Genomic DNA, 20,144 nt, shown 5'->3' on the forward strand with positions numbered 1-20,144 from the left:
GAAAGATGTCGTGAGTTAAAACATGATACTCACAGGTTCTCCAGGCTCATTTCCACCTAGAATCCTAAATCCAAAACCGGTTTCCTTTCTCCATAGAAAGATATCCTGCTCTTGGTAATCTGGAACTGAAGGGAGAGAAGAAAAACTGTAATTTTTAATCAAAAAACTACGCCTTTATAACCAAGTCAGGACTATTCAGATATATGTGTAGGGGGATCTGCTACTCAATTTTAACCTTCAAATAAGGTGGTCTTGAGTTTTCAGACAATATCGCAAACATAATTTTAAATACTAAAGGATTATTATTTCAGTCACTACCAAAAATTATGCAGTGGTTTCTACTTTCTAGGTGTCTAACTGTGACTTGCCATTTGTTTATCACTATAATATCTCCTTCTGTCAATATTAGCATCATTACCCAGAGCAAGAGCCTCTTCCAAATCATCAATAAATAAATGTGTACAACAGAGAATTACTCTGCCAGAAACAATACAGCTGTCTTCTCTTTCACAGGAGACAAAAGAGCCACTTGTTATGACTTCTACTGTTTAATTAACTTTCCCAAGCATAGTTTTCTGTCTTTCTACTAACACTGCTTTAAATAACAATGGGACAGATCCCCAGTTGTTGTAAATCAGAAGAGCTCCACTCAAAACAATGCAGCTTTCCCGACTCTCACTTGCTTGAGTACAGGCTCTGCAAAACCACTGAAGAGATAAAACAAGTTGGAAATATAAAAAAGCCCAACCTCACCTACTCATTAGTATGGAACACCAGCTAGGTTGTTACAATGAATATTACATACAGTGAAGTACTAACCTTGAAGCGCGGTTGAACAGTAATGTTTTATATTAACTTACTCATGCTTGCTTTCATCCCTTTTTAAAAAATGCAAAACTAATTGCTAACATTAAATCACATCAGAAGACAACTTCAGGTTCATTTAATATTTATTGGATAGTATCTGTAACATTGACTAATTTTGTAATGATCCCCTCCCAAAATTTATAATTAATGATAATAAAAAGCTGTTCCTTTACCAGTCAGCTGCCTATATTTTCAGTAAAGAAACAAAAGTATATCATTCAGGAATCTGATTTAAATAAGTGCCTACTCAGACACAGGATGCAGCATGTTTAATGAAACATCATTTAGTTTTCTGTATCTATGAGCAGGTTCTTTTCCGTTGACATCAGTGAGTGTCAGATTGGGCCCTAATTGCATTTTACACTGCCTGTGCCTAATGTGCAATGATTTGGGTCTGGTCTGGTGCTTTTCAGTGTTAAGACTTTTGGTTAGCTCTGACGGTCTCTCTTCAGTGATTCAAGAGGATTAAAATACAATATGAACTGAAGATCTGGGAATACTAAAAATTAAATGGATAGGTGAGTGGCAAGGTACAGATGTCTGCTTTGATATTTTCATTTAAACTGGCTTTATATATAATCTTTTCACACTTTAATTACCTGCAGCTATAAACTAAGCTTAAGACCCATGCCCTTACTAAACTGGAGAATAATTTTTGTCCAGACACAATTACAGAGCAGTCAGGTGATGAATACACTGGGTGCCTGCATGGCTCATCTGTTCTGGCTGAAGGCAGCTCTCCACCCTACAGACGTGTGGCACAACAGCAGAATTCAGACAATGAATTAATTGGTGTTTGTCACTGCCTTCAGCGAGGGGAGCGTGACGAGCAGAGACACTCGGAAGTGTCTCTCCAGCCCTTTGCAGGCTATTTTGGCAAAGGCTGGCCCCAACCAATTAATAGTGCGTGTTGGATCTGTCAGAGGTAAAGTGGCTTCTGCAGAGAGCTTCAGCAGAGCCCGTTTCCTTGGCATTTCTCAACACCTTCCCATTTGTCAGCTCTCCAGTCTCACTGAATGATGCCGTATGTCCCTGGTTTGGGTACCAGCAAGACAATTAATGCTGCCGGAGGGAACAGCAAGCCCGGCCGGACTGGCAGCGTCAAACCAAAGCAACATAAAAAGACAAGTCTATCCCCCAAAGAAGCCAGTTCATCCATGTAACGCTCCTCCCACTGGAAGGATTACAGAGAGGTGGAACACAGATATAACAGACATACAGACAACACACATTTACACAGAGTGAGTACAAACCAAGCAAAACTCCTTTGACCACTTTTTGCACCGGCTCTGCAGTACAGTGATTCACTGGCACAGCCCAGAACACCCATCCACCTCTGTGCTTCAGTGCAGGTGAGGTGGGACCCCCTGAGGTTCTGTACTGGAAAATTATTTTAGGTTCTCCCATTATTCATTAGCACTTCAGAGAAGCCGCTTTCCCTACTTAAGGGAAAAAATGGTGGTGCTCAAACTCTGCTGAAAACCAATGGAAAATGGCCTCTAGGAGTCATTCATTGCATCCCCATACCTTGACTGATCTCAAGCATGTCTGACTCTGATAAAACACGTGCATAGCCCAAATGGCTAAAATTTGCCAGTCTGCTTGTCGCAAATGAAACCAGAGCACTTGGAGAGCATTGCAAAAGTGGTAAGAAGAGTTCTGCTGGGGTCGTGAGGAGGAATGGAAGAGAAGTGAGTGACGCAGCCCCGACAATGAGCCACATGGGCAAACTCATGAATGAAACAGGACCATGATACGCCCACCCCACCACCACCTACGCGATCCGCCGCCAGCCAGGACACAGTAAAGCGAGTGCTTTGCACCCTGGTGGCTAACCTTGGCCTATGGCCCTGCCAGACTCCCTTGGTGATGAAGAGCCCCCGCCACAGAGCAGCAATGACACCAGAACAAGACATCACAAGACACAGATACATTCTCAGCACAGTCTTACATTCTCCAAAACTCGTGGAATTGATTTCTCTCTCTCTCTCACCCTTGCTCAGTCCAGTTGCAGGCGAAGGTGACATAGCTGTAATATTAATTTTACAGTTTTGCAGAGCTTAATGTATCTTCTTTCTTGTTAGTTCATTTAAGTAATTGTAACTTTATGGATCATGTTAGGTTTTCATGCATAATTTTTTAAGGTTATAGGTACTATGGATTATGACACACTAAATTTCACATCTATCTGCACACGCCTGTGCATATGTGGATATATAATAAACACACATATGAATTCATACATTTATGCACATGCATGCAGGTATATTTGGACAACCTCTTTTTTCTCCTCAGAGGGAAAATTTCTTTAAGAACACCTTAAATATACTTTGCTACAAAAAAAATTTTCACTTTCATGACACGGTTAGTTTTCCAAATGTAAATATTTTTTTCTAATGTTAAAAAAATTCTAAATATGTGGTGATGAACAATGAACACAGTGTTTAATTAGAGGCAATTTTAATTAAACTTTTCTATACAAACTTCAACAATTATCTTATATATTATATAAAAGAAAAATCTGCCCAGTGTGACATCAGTTTCAACACAAGATGGATTCAAGAATGATCAGTATGAGTTTGCTTTAGTCACTGGCTCATTTGAGGCAGCAGCACTTTCAGTGACTCATAGCTTGGCAAAGTATAAAAGGTTTAAGGCCCAGATTCAGTAAAGTATATAAGGACAAGTCTGAAACTAAGAGTGAACAGTCTCACTGAAGCTGTTGGAGAGTGTCAGCGCTGAGAAGTCCTGCAATTTAGCCATAAAATCTCAGAAGGTTCCATACTTGCAAGAAACTCATTTTCTAAACTACCCCACTGCAGTAGAATTCCAGGGTTTTTTGCCTTCTCCTTTTAACCAACCCTTCTGGTGGCACGGGAAGCTTTTGAAAGATTGCTTCAGCATGTTCTTGACAAGATGACCAAGCTCTGCCAGTGAGGTTTGGGGAGGGTGTGATGCTGTGAGTGAGCCATGGAGCCTGCCCATGACTCTGCTCCCTCCCTCTGCTGCTCACTCAACGTGCTGTGAGTACTACGAGTAGTACTGTCCTTTTTAGCAAGACTTTCCCTAAGGGCACAGACACATCTGTGTGTCCAAGAGTATGACTGTAACTGTTTGTCTACTATTAATATAATAAAAGGACATAACCCTACCAAAGGGCTTTTATTAACCATCATCTTGAAAGTCAGCCTGATCAGAAGGCGGTTGCAATTTCTGGAGAGTGTTTTTCTTTTCTATTTTAGGGAGGAAGTATCTAATGTTTGTATCATTGTGCAAATATTTTTAATTCTATGTAATTGCTGGTGAGTGAACACTACACACCAGGGTCAAGACTTGTTTGTATTATTTTAATTAGATTTGAAGAGAGAAAAATCCTACCAAACAAATTATGTGCCTGAAAATAAAATTCAAATATTAATGATAACTTAGAATATTTTAAAAGCTTTAAAAATTATCTATCGTGTTCTGCTTTACTTTTAATTAAATGCTTAAGCCCTTCAAAGGGATTCATTAACACATCTGCAATTCAGATTAATTCATTTTGTCACTGCTGTTTTGACAGATGGCCATATGTAGGATACGGTATTTTGCAAAGCAATCAGGCCACATGAGAAAAATTTGACAACAGATTGCGTTAATCTTTAAGGAAGTTTAATAATACATTGAAAAATAAAAAGCACATTATAAAAATATATTTCAATAAAACAGTGCGAAGTTTTTAGAATTGTGGCTCTCTGCTAAGCCATTCAATTGCTGTTCCTCTCACTGAGTGCTCTTCATGTGTGTCATTCCTGGATCCTGGAACAGTTTCAGTTTTTAAACCTTAAGGGTTTGTCCTTCTCTCTGATTCATGTACACAACTCCCACGAGCAGCAATGAGTTACCCATAACGAGGAGCTCAGGCAGCTAAAACTTAGCACCAGAAAAGAGTGCATTTTTTATCGCCACCAAATGATCTGTTTTCACATTCACTCAGCACAAAGCCGGCTATTCTCAAACGTCCTAATCCAGCAAAGACTGGCAACTCTGGGACAGATTGCAGCAGAGCATTTGAGCTCAGCCTTAGCCTTAAAGCATCCCCAGTCCTTTTGGGTTTACAGCTTGAAAATAAGCTTCCTTGGACCGGAGCCAAAGCACTCAGCACCTCGCAGGGCTGATCCCCTCACCCCGGGGAGCTGCACGTGAAGGAACTTTAACCCACATTTGTGGAATAAAGTTGCAGTTCTCATCTGCTGCCACTCAGCCAGAGTCCAGATACAGTGATGGAGCCATTGCAGAATTAAGAGTGCTTCCTGATATGAAGATGCATTGGGTAAATCAAAAAAACACATGCTTTTAACACAATTATGGGTTAGCTGGTGCTTTTGAACCTAATTCTGCTCTACCAATGGCTTCAGTGAGGTAAGTCACATAAGGCAAACGCAGTCCTTTTTAATGAAATACTGATCCAAGGACAACTCAAATAGAGGAAGAATGCATCTTACCAATTCTGAAAAATTAAACTGTTGCTTGTGCTTCCCATGTCTACATTCTTATTATTAATGTTAGTAACAGTGGGATACACTCCCAGAAAAAAAGGCAGTAGGTGTTCATTATAGATTCAGTACTTCTTAGAAATATCCTGGAGACGATGAATTCATATATTGAATAAAACCTCCTTATATTATTATTTTTAGATGAAAAAAATCTGTCTGGGCTGGGGCTAATGAATTCATCTTCGTGTGTCAGCTGCACTTGAAAAATTGCACTATGTACTCTGTATGCTCAACAATTTCACAAATGGGAAAAAATAAAACACTTAAGATGATCTAATGCTCTAAAATTCTATCCTTTTAAAATTCATCATATGCTTCAACACAAAAGGTTGTTGCTGTTTTTCAGTCCACTTGTTGGGGATTCAAGACCCTGCCTCTCAAAAGCACATTTCATAATCTTTTTCTGGCTTTTTAGAATTTAAGGCCAGCAATCAACAGAGAGCAAGCCCTGGCCTGGGTAGCTGAGAGAGCTGAGCTGGACCTCCTCAGGCAGTGGGGGATTTTAGCACCCATGAAATGCCCGGTTACTGAATGTATCAGCCACCCTCAGCACTGGCACTAGGGTGGCATCCTCCTGCTGTACATTAGACATTCATTTAGTTCTGTTCACACTTTCATCAGACTGCAGAGAGAGTCACGTCTAGCACCCAAAGCTATGGATGTCACGGGAGACGCTAACCTCAGACCCAAAGCCAAAGGGAATGAGCGCTCAAGCAAAGAAGGAAGTGATGATATGACTGTATCTCCACCAGCCAAAGGTGGCACAGGGGTTAAACTGAACTGCAGCTGGGTACAAACACGAAGAACAGCACATGTGGAGCAGACAGACAGTGAAACCAGAGTGCCCAGGGAATGGTTTCTCCCACCACACACTCTGGTGCACTGTGTCAGCAGAGCTCTCTCTGAGTGATCAGAGAGTCACACAGTTGGTGCTTGGGCAACACTGGGAACTGAGTCTCTAAGGGATGATTCAGGTTCATAACGAAGGAAAGGAAACGCGGTGCCTCCCAGCAAGATCCCAGGGCAGTAGACCCCAATTTCAGCTGCGAACCACAGCCTCCATTTATGAGACTGGTGAGAAGTGAGGGCTTGGTGAGGGAAGGAGAAGGAGCTGACCAGGAATCTCTAAATAAAACCACCAGTCACACTACGGGATCAGACCATGACAGGAGACAGAGCGTGTCCAACTACGTTTTTCACTTATCTTTCCTGTTTTTCTTCACACTTCATTAGGCACAGCGAAGCCATGTCACTAGCTAAGAATGCAGGTTAATCCCCAGGGAATGTGCTTCACTCCACCTTAGGGTTGGAAATTCATAGGCTCTTGGACACTTCAAGTGACACAAGTTTACAAGGAGACAAGACCATATCACACTTTGGCCACTCTTCAAAAACCTTCTATCTATGAAATCAAGAAACCTCAGAAAACACCTTCCTGGAAAGGAAGAGCAAGGGAAGGTGCTAGAGAAGCAGTGATGTTCAAACAGGTAAGTCTCATCTGGTAGAAGAGGCAGGAGACAAGGATTGAAGCAGTGGAAGAGGACCAACACTACTACAGAGATGCTGGACCATGGAAAGGTGAGACCGGGAAGCTGAAGGGGTGTAGCAGATCCCAGTCAAGCAAACAGGCCCAACAGTGAGGATTGGGGCACAGGGAAAGATGGGGTGTGGGAAAACAGGCGGTCAAGAGACAGTGAAAAGGCCTGTTGAAGGCCTCTATTCACAGACAAGGATAAAACCTTTAGAAGATAACTGCAGCCATCAAGGAAAGAGGGAGAATTTAGTACACGGTGTTGGAAGTGGACACAGAAGGGCAACTGCCTGCCTGTGCACTTCAGGATTTCTCCAGCTCAGTCTTGGGTTTTATCAGGAAAGACAGACAGGAGTTAAGGCTGCTAAGCTGATACTAATTACTAATTAGTAGGAGTTAAACAGTTAATTAGAAATTAGCTAAGTAGCTGCAGGGGGTCAGAGGCAATGCCAGCACAGCTCCAACTGGAACCATGCAAGCTGAGCAGTGGTAATACCAGTGCCATGGAACAGCCTCGGCCTTGTCCACCAGGGCAGGAGAAGGAGGAGCTCTACCCACAGCTCTGCAGGGCTGAATAGTCACCATCCCTCAGCTCTTGACCTTTTTTCCTATTTCAGTGAGCTGCTTGTACAAGTTCTGTCACTGCACTTGCAGATCAGCATGACCTGGCTCAAGAGCCCGCAGGGTCAGCACACCTAATCCCTGAGAAGGGATGGGAAGGGAAGCAGTTCACAGAAGCTGAGACACCTACAAACTGCATTGCTGAGACATTCAATCCAAAGAGATGAATCTTCAGCCAAGAAACTGTGACTCATGATTTAATTTTTTCAGGATATAAGACTTCAAAGTGACTGGTTTGGTCAGAGAAAAAACAGTCCTACCATTTTTCATTCTGAAGTAACGTTCATTTCATACTGGTTTTACCAATTTCCAGTTAGCACATTAAAATCAAACTGCAGGTGATACTCTCACAGAACGAAGCCTTTGAAACTCCCTTTTCTAAAACTGAAGTTACTACTGCCTTTCAAAAGGAACCTAATACTCTAATTCTTAAAGAAGCTTTTACAAATTTGATCATCTTCAGCAGTGCAATTAAAGCAAAGCCAATGTGTTTATTCTGTTTGCAGAGAAGAAGCTGATTGAAACCATATTTATAGTCTTGGAGCAGAGTCAAAACCTTGCTGAACTATTAGCCAAGTGTGTAGATTATTAATTGCCATAAAAGCCACTTACAATATGCATTTGATATCTGTATTGTTTAAGTGTCCACTCTGGTCAAAGTAAAATGGCTCAGCTGGATTTTCTCCTCCCCAGGGTGAGGCTGAAAAGCATCTGATATGAATTTCAGCAAACTAATTACTTCCCTTCCTCTCTGAAATTCCTATGCATATCAGACAACGAGTCTTAACATCAAAAAAGAGTTTAGGATCCAGATAAAAAACTTGGAAATTCTCCTTCAGCCTAATCGAAAAGCAAAATAAAAACATAGGGGAAAAGATGGTTTTTAATTCTAAAGGGATTTTTCATTTTAAGCTTTATGAGCCCTTTCTTAGAGATGATCTAAATTTGGTCCTCGCCAGAGAGGAAACCACAGCTCTACCAAGTAGACATCACTGGCAAACACCGAATTAACCAACCGAAGCCTTACATTTTCAACAGAAATCTAAAAAGATCCAGCCCTTCGCAAAGAAAACACACAGGGAGCAGCTGCCGTAGCCGTAGCCTTAGCAACCACACCTGCTTCATATACTCACGTCGGCTTTCATACATGCTCCTGGACTGGGCCCAGATTTTGAACGGATCTGGCTTCTTCTGCCCAGAAGTGTCCGGCTGGTCCGCAGGCGGTGCCTCCGCGGCGCTGTAGTCCGGCAGCACCTGCGTGCTGTGCACGGGGGACGCGGTGTGCCCGCTGCGGTGGCTGGAGACGCTGTGCTGGGAACTGTTTTGGCTGTCTTTCCTTTCAAGTGGTTGCTGTAAGGAAGGAAAGCGAGTGGAAGGAGAGGGAGAGAGAGAGAGAGAACAGACGGTTATTGGTCTTTGAGTGGGTGTTTGCCATCAATTTTTCTCCCTTCTTTGATCAGGGTTTCTGCGTGCACATAAGTAAATATATAAATTATGGTTTTGCTGCTAGTTAATGCTGGGTACTGTTAAATTCCCCGATGACAGATTTTGATAGGCAGACTGACAGAAAGACACATGCAAAACAAAGTCATTTATCATAAAAAAATATGCATTTTTCCATCTAACATATAAGACAGATCTAAATCTCACTATAGGTTACTAGTTTCAGTGCACTTATTTTTTCCTGCATTAAGGTAGAAAAACTCAACAACCTTCTACTCAGATAACATTATGGTATAACTTGACCCCAAAAGAAAAAGGAAAGACTACCAGATTTCACTGTCCCTCTGAATCAGATTCAAGCACAGACCTTAGTGTGCAAGATCACTTTTCCTCTGCAGTTCTTGCAACCCCCCACACCACAAATAGCTGGACAACATCCCTTTGATGGTTCTGCTTCCCAGAGCATCCACAGGATTCCTGCAGACCTTCACAAATGTGAAAATGTCTATTTGCAGTTTGATTTCCTTGTTTTAATTGAGCATATTAAAACAGGAAAAAATGTGTCTGCCTAAATTCAGGGCTTATTCCAAAGCAGTATGCCAAGAGTTCTGCCTGCTCACTATTTAGCTAAGCAGGGTACGTAGTTCTTAAACTCACAACAGTGTGTTCAAATGAAGCACAAGCCACATCTGCAGTGCCAGGATTTGTACTGCTCAATATGCAGAAAAATCCTCCCCCAACAAGAGCTCCCCAAACTGTTCAGCAAATGCTTTTCAATGCTCTTTTAAGATGACCTTGGGTTGACATCAAGGTTCAGTGCAATCTCCCACCTGCTCTGACACAGGGAACTGTGTCTGGAAAAACAGAATCTCAGGGGTTGTTTTTCCTACTTCCACTATTTCCCGGCTAAAAGGGGCCAGCCACTGGCACCAAGAAATTTAAAGCCTCCTGCTGGCAGAGGATACCTGAAAACACTGCAACAGAAGTCTCTGCTTTCAGGAACTCCTCTACTGCAAACCAAACAGGTTAGGGTGGCAAACACAGAGTAGATCAGCACAGAGGGTTGATGTGCCCACAGGTCTGGGGACCCCTTGCTTCACTCTGGACAGGAAACCCCAGGCAGCCAATGCTCCATCATAGAAGAGATGAAATAATTACAGAGGAGAAAGTCACCATACAAAGTGCCCCCTTTTTGAGTCTTAAAAAAATCCCAACAGATTAGATTGTTGTTAAGTTGCACATACTTCAGGTTTACACTGGAAAAAGAAAAAAACAGGTCCAACAGCCCAAATGACTTTGACCCCTCAGCCTTGCATTCAAGTTGTTGATTCACTACCAGCATCTTTTAAAGGATAGACTAGATCTTTCAAAAGAATGTGAAATTGCCTTTGTCCTTTAAAGTAATTTTGAACAAAGCATACCTGCTGTGATTACTCATCTCCAGACTTTCAAATACAAATATCTGAAACAATTTCCAACATTTATAGCTTTTTAAGTGGTAAATGAAGCTAATTCACACATAGCCTTTCAGTTTTTAAATGAAGTCATTTTAAAACAGCTATGCTGGGGATAATCACTCCTTTGTAATTTAAAAAAAAAAAATACAAAAACATTTTACATCTCTCAGTCCAGCCATCTGGATTGGTTTGTTTGTTTGGCCAAACTACTAAAATAACTACAAGCATCCTGTGAAACTTCGGGCCAATATCACTAGAAATAGCTGGGTTACAGAATGTGGAGTACAGGGACTAAAATGTGAAGCTTTATTCAGCCCCTGGAGAAATAGCGAGAACACTCTGAAAACTTTCTGATTTAAAAAGAAACAAAGTTTAAACTTCAAAAAGTGCTCTCACTTTGTGATATGAAAGGTTTAAATTTTGAACAAACTATGAATTCCATTTGGTATTTGGGTTGCAAATGGAAGTGTCAGCATATCTCAAGTAAAACCATCTCTAATTAAACTAGAGTTTCAATTGCAAATACACAGACATTTTTCAAGAAATAAGGGAAAAATTCTTCAGAGGGAAAGTTGTCTTCCCCAAAAATAACTCCTTCAAAAAGCCTGAAACATCTCTGTTTAGGAGTTTAAGAGGGGACCAGAAAAAGGGGAACTCAACCACAGTAATAATGCATACATGTAATTAAATTAATTCAAGACAATATTTATTGACTTTCACATCACCAGAGGAGGCCAAAAAGGTTTGGGGCCAAAATTCTTTCGACATGCTGCAGGCAGCTTCAGCACATCATCCCCATGAGGAATTGCAGGGCTCTGACCATCCTGGCCACTGCAACGCCCCTCCCATGGGGACTGCTCAGATAAAGAGTGTTGTTTGTGTCCTGGTGCAAGTGGAGCTTTCCCAAGAGAGATGAGCATAATGCCAACAAAAGGATGGGTTCTCCATCTCCTGCCTTGTTCCTAGCTTCAGGGCCAATCCTCCTTGGTCTGGATCTTGCTGTCTGGTTCATTCAGTTCACACATACGGGCAGGAAAGCAGCTAAATTGTGGCCAGATGAGCACTGGGCTGTTTGGTGACTGTGTGCTGCAGAGAGAGCAGTTCAGACCTCACCCTGAGATGCTGATCGTGTTTTTCTGTGCAAAGTAAAGCAGATCAGCTGAATTGTATTGACTTCTGACAGTAGCTGCCAAGAGCATGGGGCACTGAACTACCCGAGTCAGTAAGAGCATCCCTGACCCTCTGGAGCCCACATTTTCTTCCAGAGCTGCTGATAAACATCAACAGGTTGCCAGAAAGATTCTTGACTAAAAGTGGCTAGAAATCAAGACTATAATGACTCCCTTGAGTCCATTTAAGCAGACTGCACACTTAAATACAGGTGATGGGATAAAACCCCTTACAGCCCTGACAAAATAAATCTGTGGAAAACTGCAGTTTCTCATACACTACCCAAGGCCCAGGTCAGGTCTGAGATGCTTGTGCCAGGTTTTCAACACCCTGGCTGAAACTCATCCTGCAAAACAGAAGACAAAGGCATAAAACTGCAAAAAGGGAGAGTTTCTGTGGTTTCTCCCATGGCAGTTCAAGGTAGGGGGGTAAAATGGTCTCTGAATGAAGAGGGATGTGTTGTACAAACGTGCTGTGGAACCAGTTTCTCCTTCTGACAAAAATAGGACAATGGCAGAGTCCCAGGTGCTGCCTATCCACCCAAAATATGTGACAAAGTCTCTTGTCAGTAGTAGGCTGGGCAGAGGAATTGCATTTTTGGCCACAATTCAGCTATGCTGACAATGTATTTATTTAAATCCAAAAGAAAAAAAAACAGATTTTTGGAAGAGCTTAGCACTTTCTGCCCCCTGCAGTGATCTTGTCTTCTGATGATCTAGCTGTAGATTTTGTGCTCTAGAGCATTTTAGAGAAACTGGTCCTGGTAGTGAAGCAAACTGAGATGGAAATGGAAATCTTTGCCCCCTTGTGGAGTATTTTGATGCAAACAACAAGGGGAAAAAAAACCGAAAAAAAGTTTGGTTTTATCCATGTTATCCCACGATAATTCCAGGGGAAATTTATATATTAGAGAACTTGCACACTGAAAATATATTTCCTTGGCTGTTCAATGTAAAAATATTATCCATTTTCATCTAAAAAAGAATCAATGGGGAACTGAAAACAGAGAGCTGCAGCAACAGCAAACAGCAGCACAGAGAGCTGCTGGAGCATATCTTTGGTGGGGCAATAGAGAATAAAGAACTTGGAAATGTCCAGTCCCATATGGCTGCAAAGGGTTTCTTTTACTAATTTGACCCCTTTGCCCAAGGTTTAAAAATTCTCCTTAAAATTTGAGAAGTGCAAAGCTCATCAGAAGATACAGCTGAAAAATACAGCCTAAGAAAACTGAGCAGGAAAAACATTCCGAGGCTGTGTCACAGCCCCAGCAAACCTCTCCAAGGGGCTAAACACCTCCCCACAGCCAGGCAGTACCAAAAACCTGAAGTTGGCCTTTTGGGAATTGGGGCTGACAGCTAAAATTAGGACTTGCTTGAGAAAGAGCAGCCACTGGCAGTAAGTTGGGAATGTGTCTGAACTTTGGGAAAGGACACGAGGTAACAAGAGAGGGCTCATCTCTTGAGCAAAGCAGAAGAGGATAGACACCTGAGTCATGACTTCCCCAATGCAGCAGAAGAAACAAAGAATAAGGACAAGTTAAGATCAAGCCCACGGCTCCCAGCCTGGATGTACATTGTCCTCTGGCTGCAGCTCACTTATTAAACAAGCAATGCTGGAAAACTGTCGCCTTGTGTTGCGCAAAGGGCATGGGGGAAATGGGCAGCACATTCCTCCCCTAGCCCCACAGGCAGCTGTGCAGAGCTGGGGACAGCCCATGGCACAGGCTGCACTGGCAGCACCCACATTCACCCCATCGTTGCCAGTGCAGCAGCAAACTGGGAGTCCCTGGGATTCAGTGCATCCCTGGGAAACACCGGCACAGAGTCCAGCGAAATGGCATCCCAGCCTGGGAGCATGCCAGTGGGGCAGGCCTGGCTCTCACCTGCCATGAGCGGATCTTCATGGCCAAGAGGGTTGGGTTGGGCTCCCCTCACCCCGCAGCTGAGCAGCAGCCCTTCAACAAACCAAGGAAGGACAATGTTTGCAACATCACCACTTCCCTGCTTTTGACCACAGCCTTGGCCACGCGAGCTCTGGAGTTCCTGTAAATCCATCCCAGAGAGCCTCGAGAACAATTTCCTCCTCTGCACACGGATGCCCCAATGCACTTTGCTCCAGGTTTCAGTGCTCAACTCCTGCATGTCACCACCGCCTGGGGATAAAGAAGTGGCTTCACTGGCTCAGCTGAGCTCTCAGCTCTGCCCTCCGAGGAGCGGTCGGTCAGGTCGGTCATTAAAGCTGCCGCACAATGCGGCAGACCACAACATCCCTGCTAATTGCCACTGCAAATGATCCCGTGTGCAGGCAGGGGGAACAGGAGGCTCTGCTCTTTGTGAATCCTGTGCTGTAGAGGCAACAGCACCGCCTAGGACCATAGGAAAAATTACTGAAGGGACCCTAGAGCAAAGTGAGAGCGCTCAGGAGAGGCACACGAGGGAACGGAACTGCTTTCCCAAGGCTGACAGGCTCCTCAAAGCAAGTAGTAAGGAGAAATCTGCTGTTGCACAGCTACACCTGTTTGTAAGCAGCCTCTTTGTTCACCAAGGCAGGATTAGCCTGACATGGATTTAGATACTGCTCAGATTTTTACAGTGCATAACTGTCAAACAGGGAGGTGTCTGACACAGCAGGATCCCACTTCACCCGATGCCAAATGTGCGTGTGGCAGAGTGGGAGCCTCCAGGCTGTGGAAAGACCAAGACTCATTGATTAGGGCTGGTTTAATGACAGAAGTCGAGAGTCCGGATCGCGTGCAGCCAATCCTGCTCTGACCAGGGGAAAAAGTGGAGGCAGAGAATAGAAACGTGCCTGACGCGTATGTATTTTACACACTCGCTTCTGTTTTTCCGAAGGCTGAAATAATCCCCACGTATGACAGCAGCGAGCACGCAGGGTCTGACAAGGCTGTGATTTGCGAGGGAGCACACCCCGCACTTCTGCCTCCCAACATTAATGCGAGCTGACAATGGTAGAGGCCTGGGCTCACATGACTTTAATCAGCGCTGCCCTAAGCCATCAGAATCACATTAATTATTTCAGGGCTTTTCTTTTTGGATGAACAGAGAGCTCGTATGAAAAGCAAGAGCCTTCTGCTCAGCCTCTTCACGAACCTCTTGCCCAGGTTTGTGAGGTGGGCTGTGCCCAGTTGCAGGTTTTGGCACCCATCGGGGACTGTCGGTGAAGTTTCACACCATCTTACAACACGGCAAACACCTCACTTGCTCTGCTTCCCAAAGCTCCCGGGAGAGAATTCTGCCTTTCCCTCACTCCCAACAGATAACTGCAAACTTTCAGGCTTAAGTATTTAATTTCCTTTAAAAATAAAACACTTCTTTTTGTTGCATACAAATAACACATTAATTTCTTCCATAATATCATGCATGGAGCTTTACAGATACTTTAGATCACGGCTTCTGTACTGCTAGCTAACATGTCATCCAGGTAACAGCTTTACATGGAAATAAGATCAGAGGGGACAAGAAAATACCATTCTACTGTTGCTTTTTTTAAAAAAAATTAGGAATCTTACACCTGCAGCACAATCCTGCTCAGTATGAAAATGCCTCCAGAGCAAGCACCCAGACAGCTGACTGTATTCCCTGGGAACTGTAATCATGCTCTGTTCATGCTTTGTCTCTCTCGACAAGGTGCGTGCTTTCCCATTCCGTTAATAATTCAGCCAAGGGTACTCAAGAAAACTCAGGGAGTTAATGGAAAAGGTTGGTGACTATGAGCACCCGACAGGAATTGCTATCTGGCAAGAAGGTGGAGCCTCCCATCTTTCTAAAAGGAAACAATAGCTGTCTTTTTTGGTAAGTTAAATGACTGAGAAGCTCATCTGTCAGGGAAGCGGATCTGTAAACCTGAGGCTTTATTTGCAAACAAGTCCCCCTTCCGTACTGCATTCCTCTCGTCTCCCCATGCAGCAGGAGCCGTGCAAGGTAATCATGGTTGCAACAGAAAGACAACTTAAAACAATCAAGACCCACAAAGCAAACAAGCCAAACTCATGCCTTTCCCCTTCAGAGCAGACAAACAGACAAAAAATAGTAGCTGAGAAGTGCTTACCGACTTTGGGCTCTTCTTTGGGACCGGCAGTCCTGAAAAATGGCAACAAGGGAAAAATAAACATTAGCATTAAACGTTACCTTCCCTTAAAGAAAAATCCCTAGGTGTATCATCCGAACGTAGCCATCTGCAGAGTTATGTCAGCTTTCGCTCTCGCATCGGAGTTACCAGTCTGTTCATATCGAATCAAAGCACAGGGAGAGGGAGAGCAAGCGAGAGACGGGAGCGGGGAAGAGGGAGCGGGGGGAGCGCTCTATCTGCATTAGCTATGCTGACTTGTGCTGCAGCAGCCGGGAGGCTGGGAGAGAAACCCACAGCCCTCAGCGGCTGCCGAAACCCAGCGCTCGGGCAGAATCTCAAATGCTCCCCTGGATTACGGGAGACTTAGCTCACAATTAAGCCGAGGCTCTTTCCTTTTGACGCGATCGGCTCGGCAATTTTATCGGACCAATCGCGGAGGCGCAGGGCAAACAGGTTGATTTTTTAAAAAGTATTCCTCCAGAAATTGATTTTTGAATGGGAAAATGGGCACTGGCTTGAGCCTAGAGGTGCGGGCTGGGCAAAGGAAAACAAAAGCATTAGGAAGAATAAGCTTTTATCTCTAAAAATGTGAATATTACTGAGAAAACACGTTTTCCTTCCTGTCCATCCTCAGTGTAAATCTTTGAAGCCAGAGGTTTTATCTGTTAGCTACAATTTCAGAGAGCTGTGGCTTGAGAACAAGCACTACCAGTGCCTTGACCCCTGGGGGGGAAGCTCAGGAGATTGGAGAAGGGTGGTTTACACAGGTTGCAGTTGATGTAAAGAAAGAAACAACTGGGAGGGCACCAGGGAAGGTTTTTTCAAGGACAGTTTTGCATTTTGAAGCAGCCTCTTACTCGCTCCGTGATGAGCAAGAGAACTCAAGAGAGATTTCAATCAACTACTTGTGCATATAGCCCAGTTGCCAGCAGCAAAGGAAACACTTGTCCAGGAGTTTACCTACAAATGCAGGAAAAGCTCTTTCTTGTGCCTTTTGCAAGAATGCCCAAGACCTCCCTTTTCTATAATTGTTGGAAGAGAGGAAACTCCCCATATTTTGCTCTGTGTGACACTCCAGAAACAAACATAAACCTAAACACAGATTACATTGCACATTAAGTGCTCAGTAATTCAGATGTTTGAAATCTGCTTTTGTCTTTAGCATGTGATTTATGTGGCATTTATGCCGCATTAAGTTTTCTACTTTATGCATTTTGTTTATTCTAAAACCCATGCCCTCATCTAACTTTTACACAGAGAATAAAATAAGTGATGCAAGTGAATTACAAATCTGTCTAGGAAGATGCCTATTTTAAGGTAATTTGGGAGATGTTAGTTCTGAATAGAGAAGATCCACAATTAAAAATGATAAACAGAGCTCACTTTGCTGTTGCTCTCAAACTGGAATGCATACTGCAACGAGGATTTTAAATGAAATATTTTCAAGCTTTTGAGGAATATCTGTGCTCTGCATGTCACTGATGCATTCCCAGCCAATAGCTGATATCCCTCCAGGCACTGATTGATCGAGGGACAATGAAACATCAAAACTGTTTGAACTAAACAATCAAGACTGCAGCTTCATTTTTGCTGACGGGGACTGTGTTTGTATAATACACTTAAAGAGGAAAGCGCTAATAATGTTCATGGCAAGTCACATTTCTAACAGGCATCATTTATCACAGAGATAAACACAGAGATTCTCCTCTCTCTCTCCCTCTTTCCACATGCGTGCACACACGTTTACTCTCCCTTTCCAAGAGATGCTCTTTCCTATTAAATCAATAGGTAGAACAGATCCCCGTGCACACATGCACCCTTAACACACCAGCATGAAACAGAAAAGATATTACAGCAATTTAAATGCTTCCTCCAAAATATAAAGCAAAAATGCAGCTGGGTTGTCCGTTCATATTGTATCAGAATTCAGTTTATTGCATCACAAACATTAAACGTTAAAATTTAATAAGTATGAAGTACTGAACAAACCTTTCCTTCAAGTTTGTCATTAATTTTGCCTGTTCCGATCCCAAAGAGATGGAAAACAGTTGAAAAGTAATGGAAAACACATCAAGACCCTTGTTTGGTGAGTCCTTCAGAGGCCAGTGTATCTTACAGTGTCACTGCTCTGTGCCAGACTTTGTTGCAGAACAAGCAATAATTGACTTTTCACCAAAATAAGTGACTGCAGAACACGTTACCAAATGTTAGTAGTTTTTCATGGGACAAGCTTATAGTCAGGGGAATAACCTGCCTGTACATTTTCCTGTGAAAATGTTATTTATTCATCTAATTAGGGTCTCATTTCAGAACTCCAGCTCTTGACGCAGCAGGCCAAATGAGCAAATGATAGGTATAATGGGTAGTTTTCATGCTCAGATGATGGAATGGATACAGTATTTAACAGTGATGAACACGAAAAGCTTGAATAACCCCCAAATCCTGGGAGCACCACTAGTGAGAAAATGCCAAGCTTTTCCGAAAAGCTTCTGGGAAAGACATTGCCCAAGCCTATGAATCTGGAATATTGACAGCTATGAATTACAATATTCATCTTTTGATTCCATTAACGTGTCTCATCACTGCTCACACTACGCCTTGCTTGGAAGCTCATCCTTCCAAGGCTGCCCGTTCTCCTCTGAAGCCTCACTGCAAATTTTTCAGAGGTAAATGGGCCAAGCATGGACTTAACACCCAGTTTGCATCTTTCTGGCATTGTCCAGCTTTTTAGTGGTTGGAGTAATAGCTTCACATCCCTGGCTAAGAGAAGCCAAAAGGCTTGTCCCTGCTTTGATACTAGAATAGTAATAGTTTATACTGACACTGTTTGCAGTACAATTCCTCTGTGATTTGCTGCCTATGGACACCTCTCACCAGTACCTGAAATGCATCTTCTAATTTTGTGGAGTTTTGGAGATGCAGATTAGAGAAGACGAAAGAGTCAAGCAATTTAATGGGACTGTTGTCATCACAGAGTTAACAATGTTTTAAAACAAACAAGCACATCTGGCAAACAATGTCAATATGACCTAAAACCCCTTGAATGGGCTCATTGTAGCTACTTACTAAATGTGCCTGGAATTAAATTAATTAGAAAACACAAATTACTCCCCTCTAAATAACAATGTAATAAAGCAACTGCTTAATGAAAAATATCAGTGATCAGTGAGCAATCCACAAGAACAAAAAAAGGGATTGTAATCAAACTAAATTCACAGACTCGTCAGCAAGACAAGAAAGGCTTCATACAAGGTTAGTCAAAAATGAGTCAGATGCAGGGATCTAAATTAAACTAATTATCACAGAGATTATTACATTTATCTTAACAAAACCCTCTCTCTTTTCTCGCCAGTACTCCCTAAAGCTCTATGTACAGCTGGCTGCATCCATCTGCTCAACTACATTTTGTAACATAGGGTAAAAAATGCAAATCATTAAGCAAGTTTTGTAGCATGACTTAGGCACTCTTAATGCCATCACCCATGAGGAGCTGTATTTCTGCTGCGTGACACTGTGATATGTTGTGAGCAAAGTGGTCCATGAATTAAGGCCTCAACTCAGCTTACTTCATATGTGGCATGTGTTAATTGTTCAGTCTTACGTGGTACAACTTTTGGAGCTGGGAAGCTGTAAGGTTCCTAATCCTGCCTACAATGAGTTCATGGAAGAACACATGGGACAAAACTGTGACCCCAAGTGTTGCTGTTTCTAACATGCAATTCTCCTCTATTCTTACAGGAACATTTTTTTCTCAACTCCTTTGTCTTTACGCAACCTAATTAACATGGGAAGGGAACACATCACATGGTAAATTCTGCTTTACTGAGCATATACAAATGCAATGTGTGACTACAGACCCACACCACAGCCTGGGCCTGATTCTGGTGAAAGCTCAGAAGGCCATAAATGCTCAAAAATAATCTAAAGGGACACCAGACACAATGTGCCCTGCTTCACAGCCCCATGTTTTAAAGATGGTAGATCAAAATTATCTAAAGCTGAATCCTAAGGAAGATCTACCTCTAGGCTCCATAGAGTCATCCATGTGGAGGCCAGCTGTGTGAACACTTTGCTCTTCACCACACACACACACAAAAGTATATATTTCAATGGGATTTCAACTGAAGTTGGAACAATTCAATATCAGTTTGCACAATCCACTCACAGGACAAAGGTTCCTGGAATTGCTAAGAGCCAGTCTGGAAGCCAGACTATCATCTTATTTATGGCTTAAAACATCTGTGGCTACTGCTCAATGTTTTAAAGTTTTGGGGTGGTTTTGCACATGAAGGAGAAAACCAGCTGTGTCTAGATCTTCATTTCTCGCAATTCCTTAACCCTTCCAAACTGGACATCTTGAGGACCATCTATATCCAACAGCAAAATAAGGCATGTGTGAGTCTAAGTGGAAAGGTCACCCATTAGGTTTTG

General features: G+C 42.8%; 1 protein-coding gene across 29 annotated transcripts in view; it reads right to left on the bottom strand.

Annotated features, from left to right (window-relative positions):
• The window catches only part of MAGI1 (membrane associated guanylate kinase, WW and PDZ domain containing 1), a 336,815-nt gene that overhangs the window by 22,063 nt on the left and 294,608 nt on the right, over nt 1–20,144 (bottom strand). For 19 of the 29 annotated variants that reach the window (XM_027640082.1, XM_027640095.1, XM_027640106.1 and 16 more), the window contains 4 exons: nt 15,693–15,724; nt 8,688–8,904; nt 2,819–2,896; nt 34–125 (listed from right to left, as the gene is read on the bottom strand). In XM_027640082.1, the coding sequence (XP_027495883.1) occupies nt 34–125; nt 2,819–2,896; nt 8,688–8,904; nt 15,693–15,724 (419 nt within the window). The remainder of the gene's footprint in view (nt 1–33; nt 126–2,818; nt 2,897–8,687; nt 8,905–15,692; nt 15,725–20,144) is intronic. The other 10 variants (XM_027640098.1, XM_027640100.1, XM_027640099.1 and 7 more) reach the window with 1 other exon arrangement.

This window comes from Corapipo altera, unplaced genomic scaffold, assembly GCF_003945725.1.
Source record: "Corapipo altera isolate COAL_440 unplaced genomic scaffold, ASM394572v1 55, whole genome shotgun sequence".
Taxonomy (NCBI): domain Eukaryota; kingdom Metazoa; phylum Chordata; class Aves; order Passeriformes; family Pipridae; genus Corapipo; species Corapipo altera.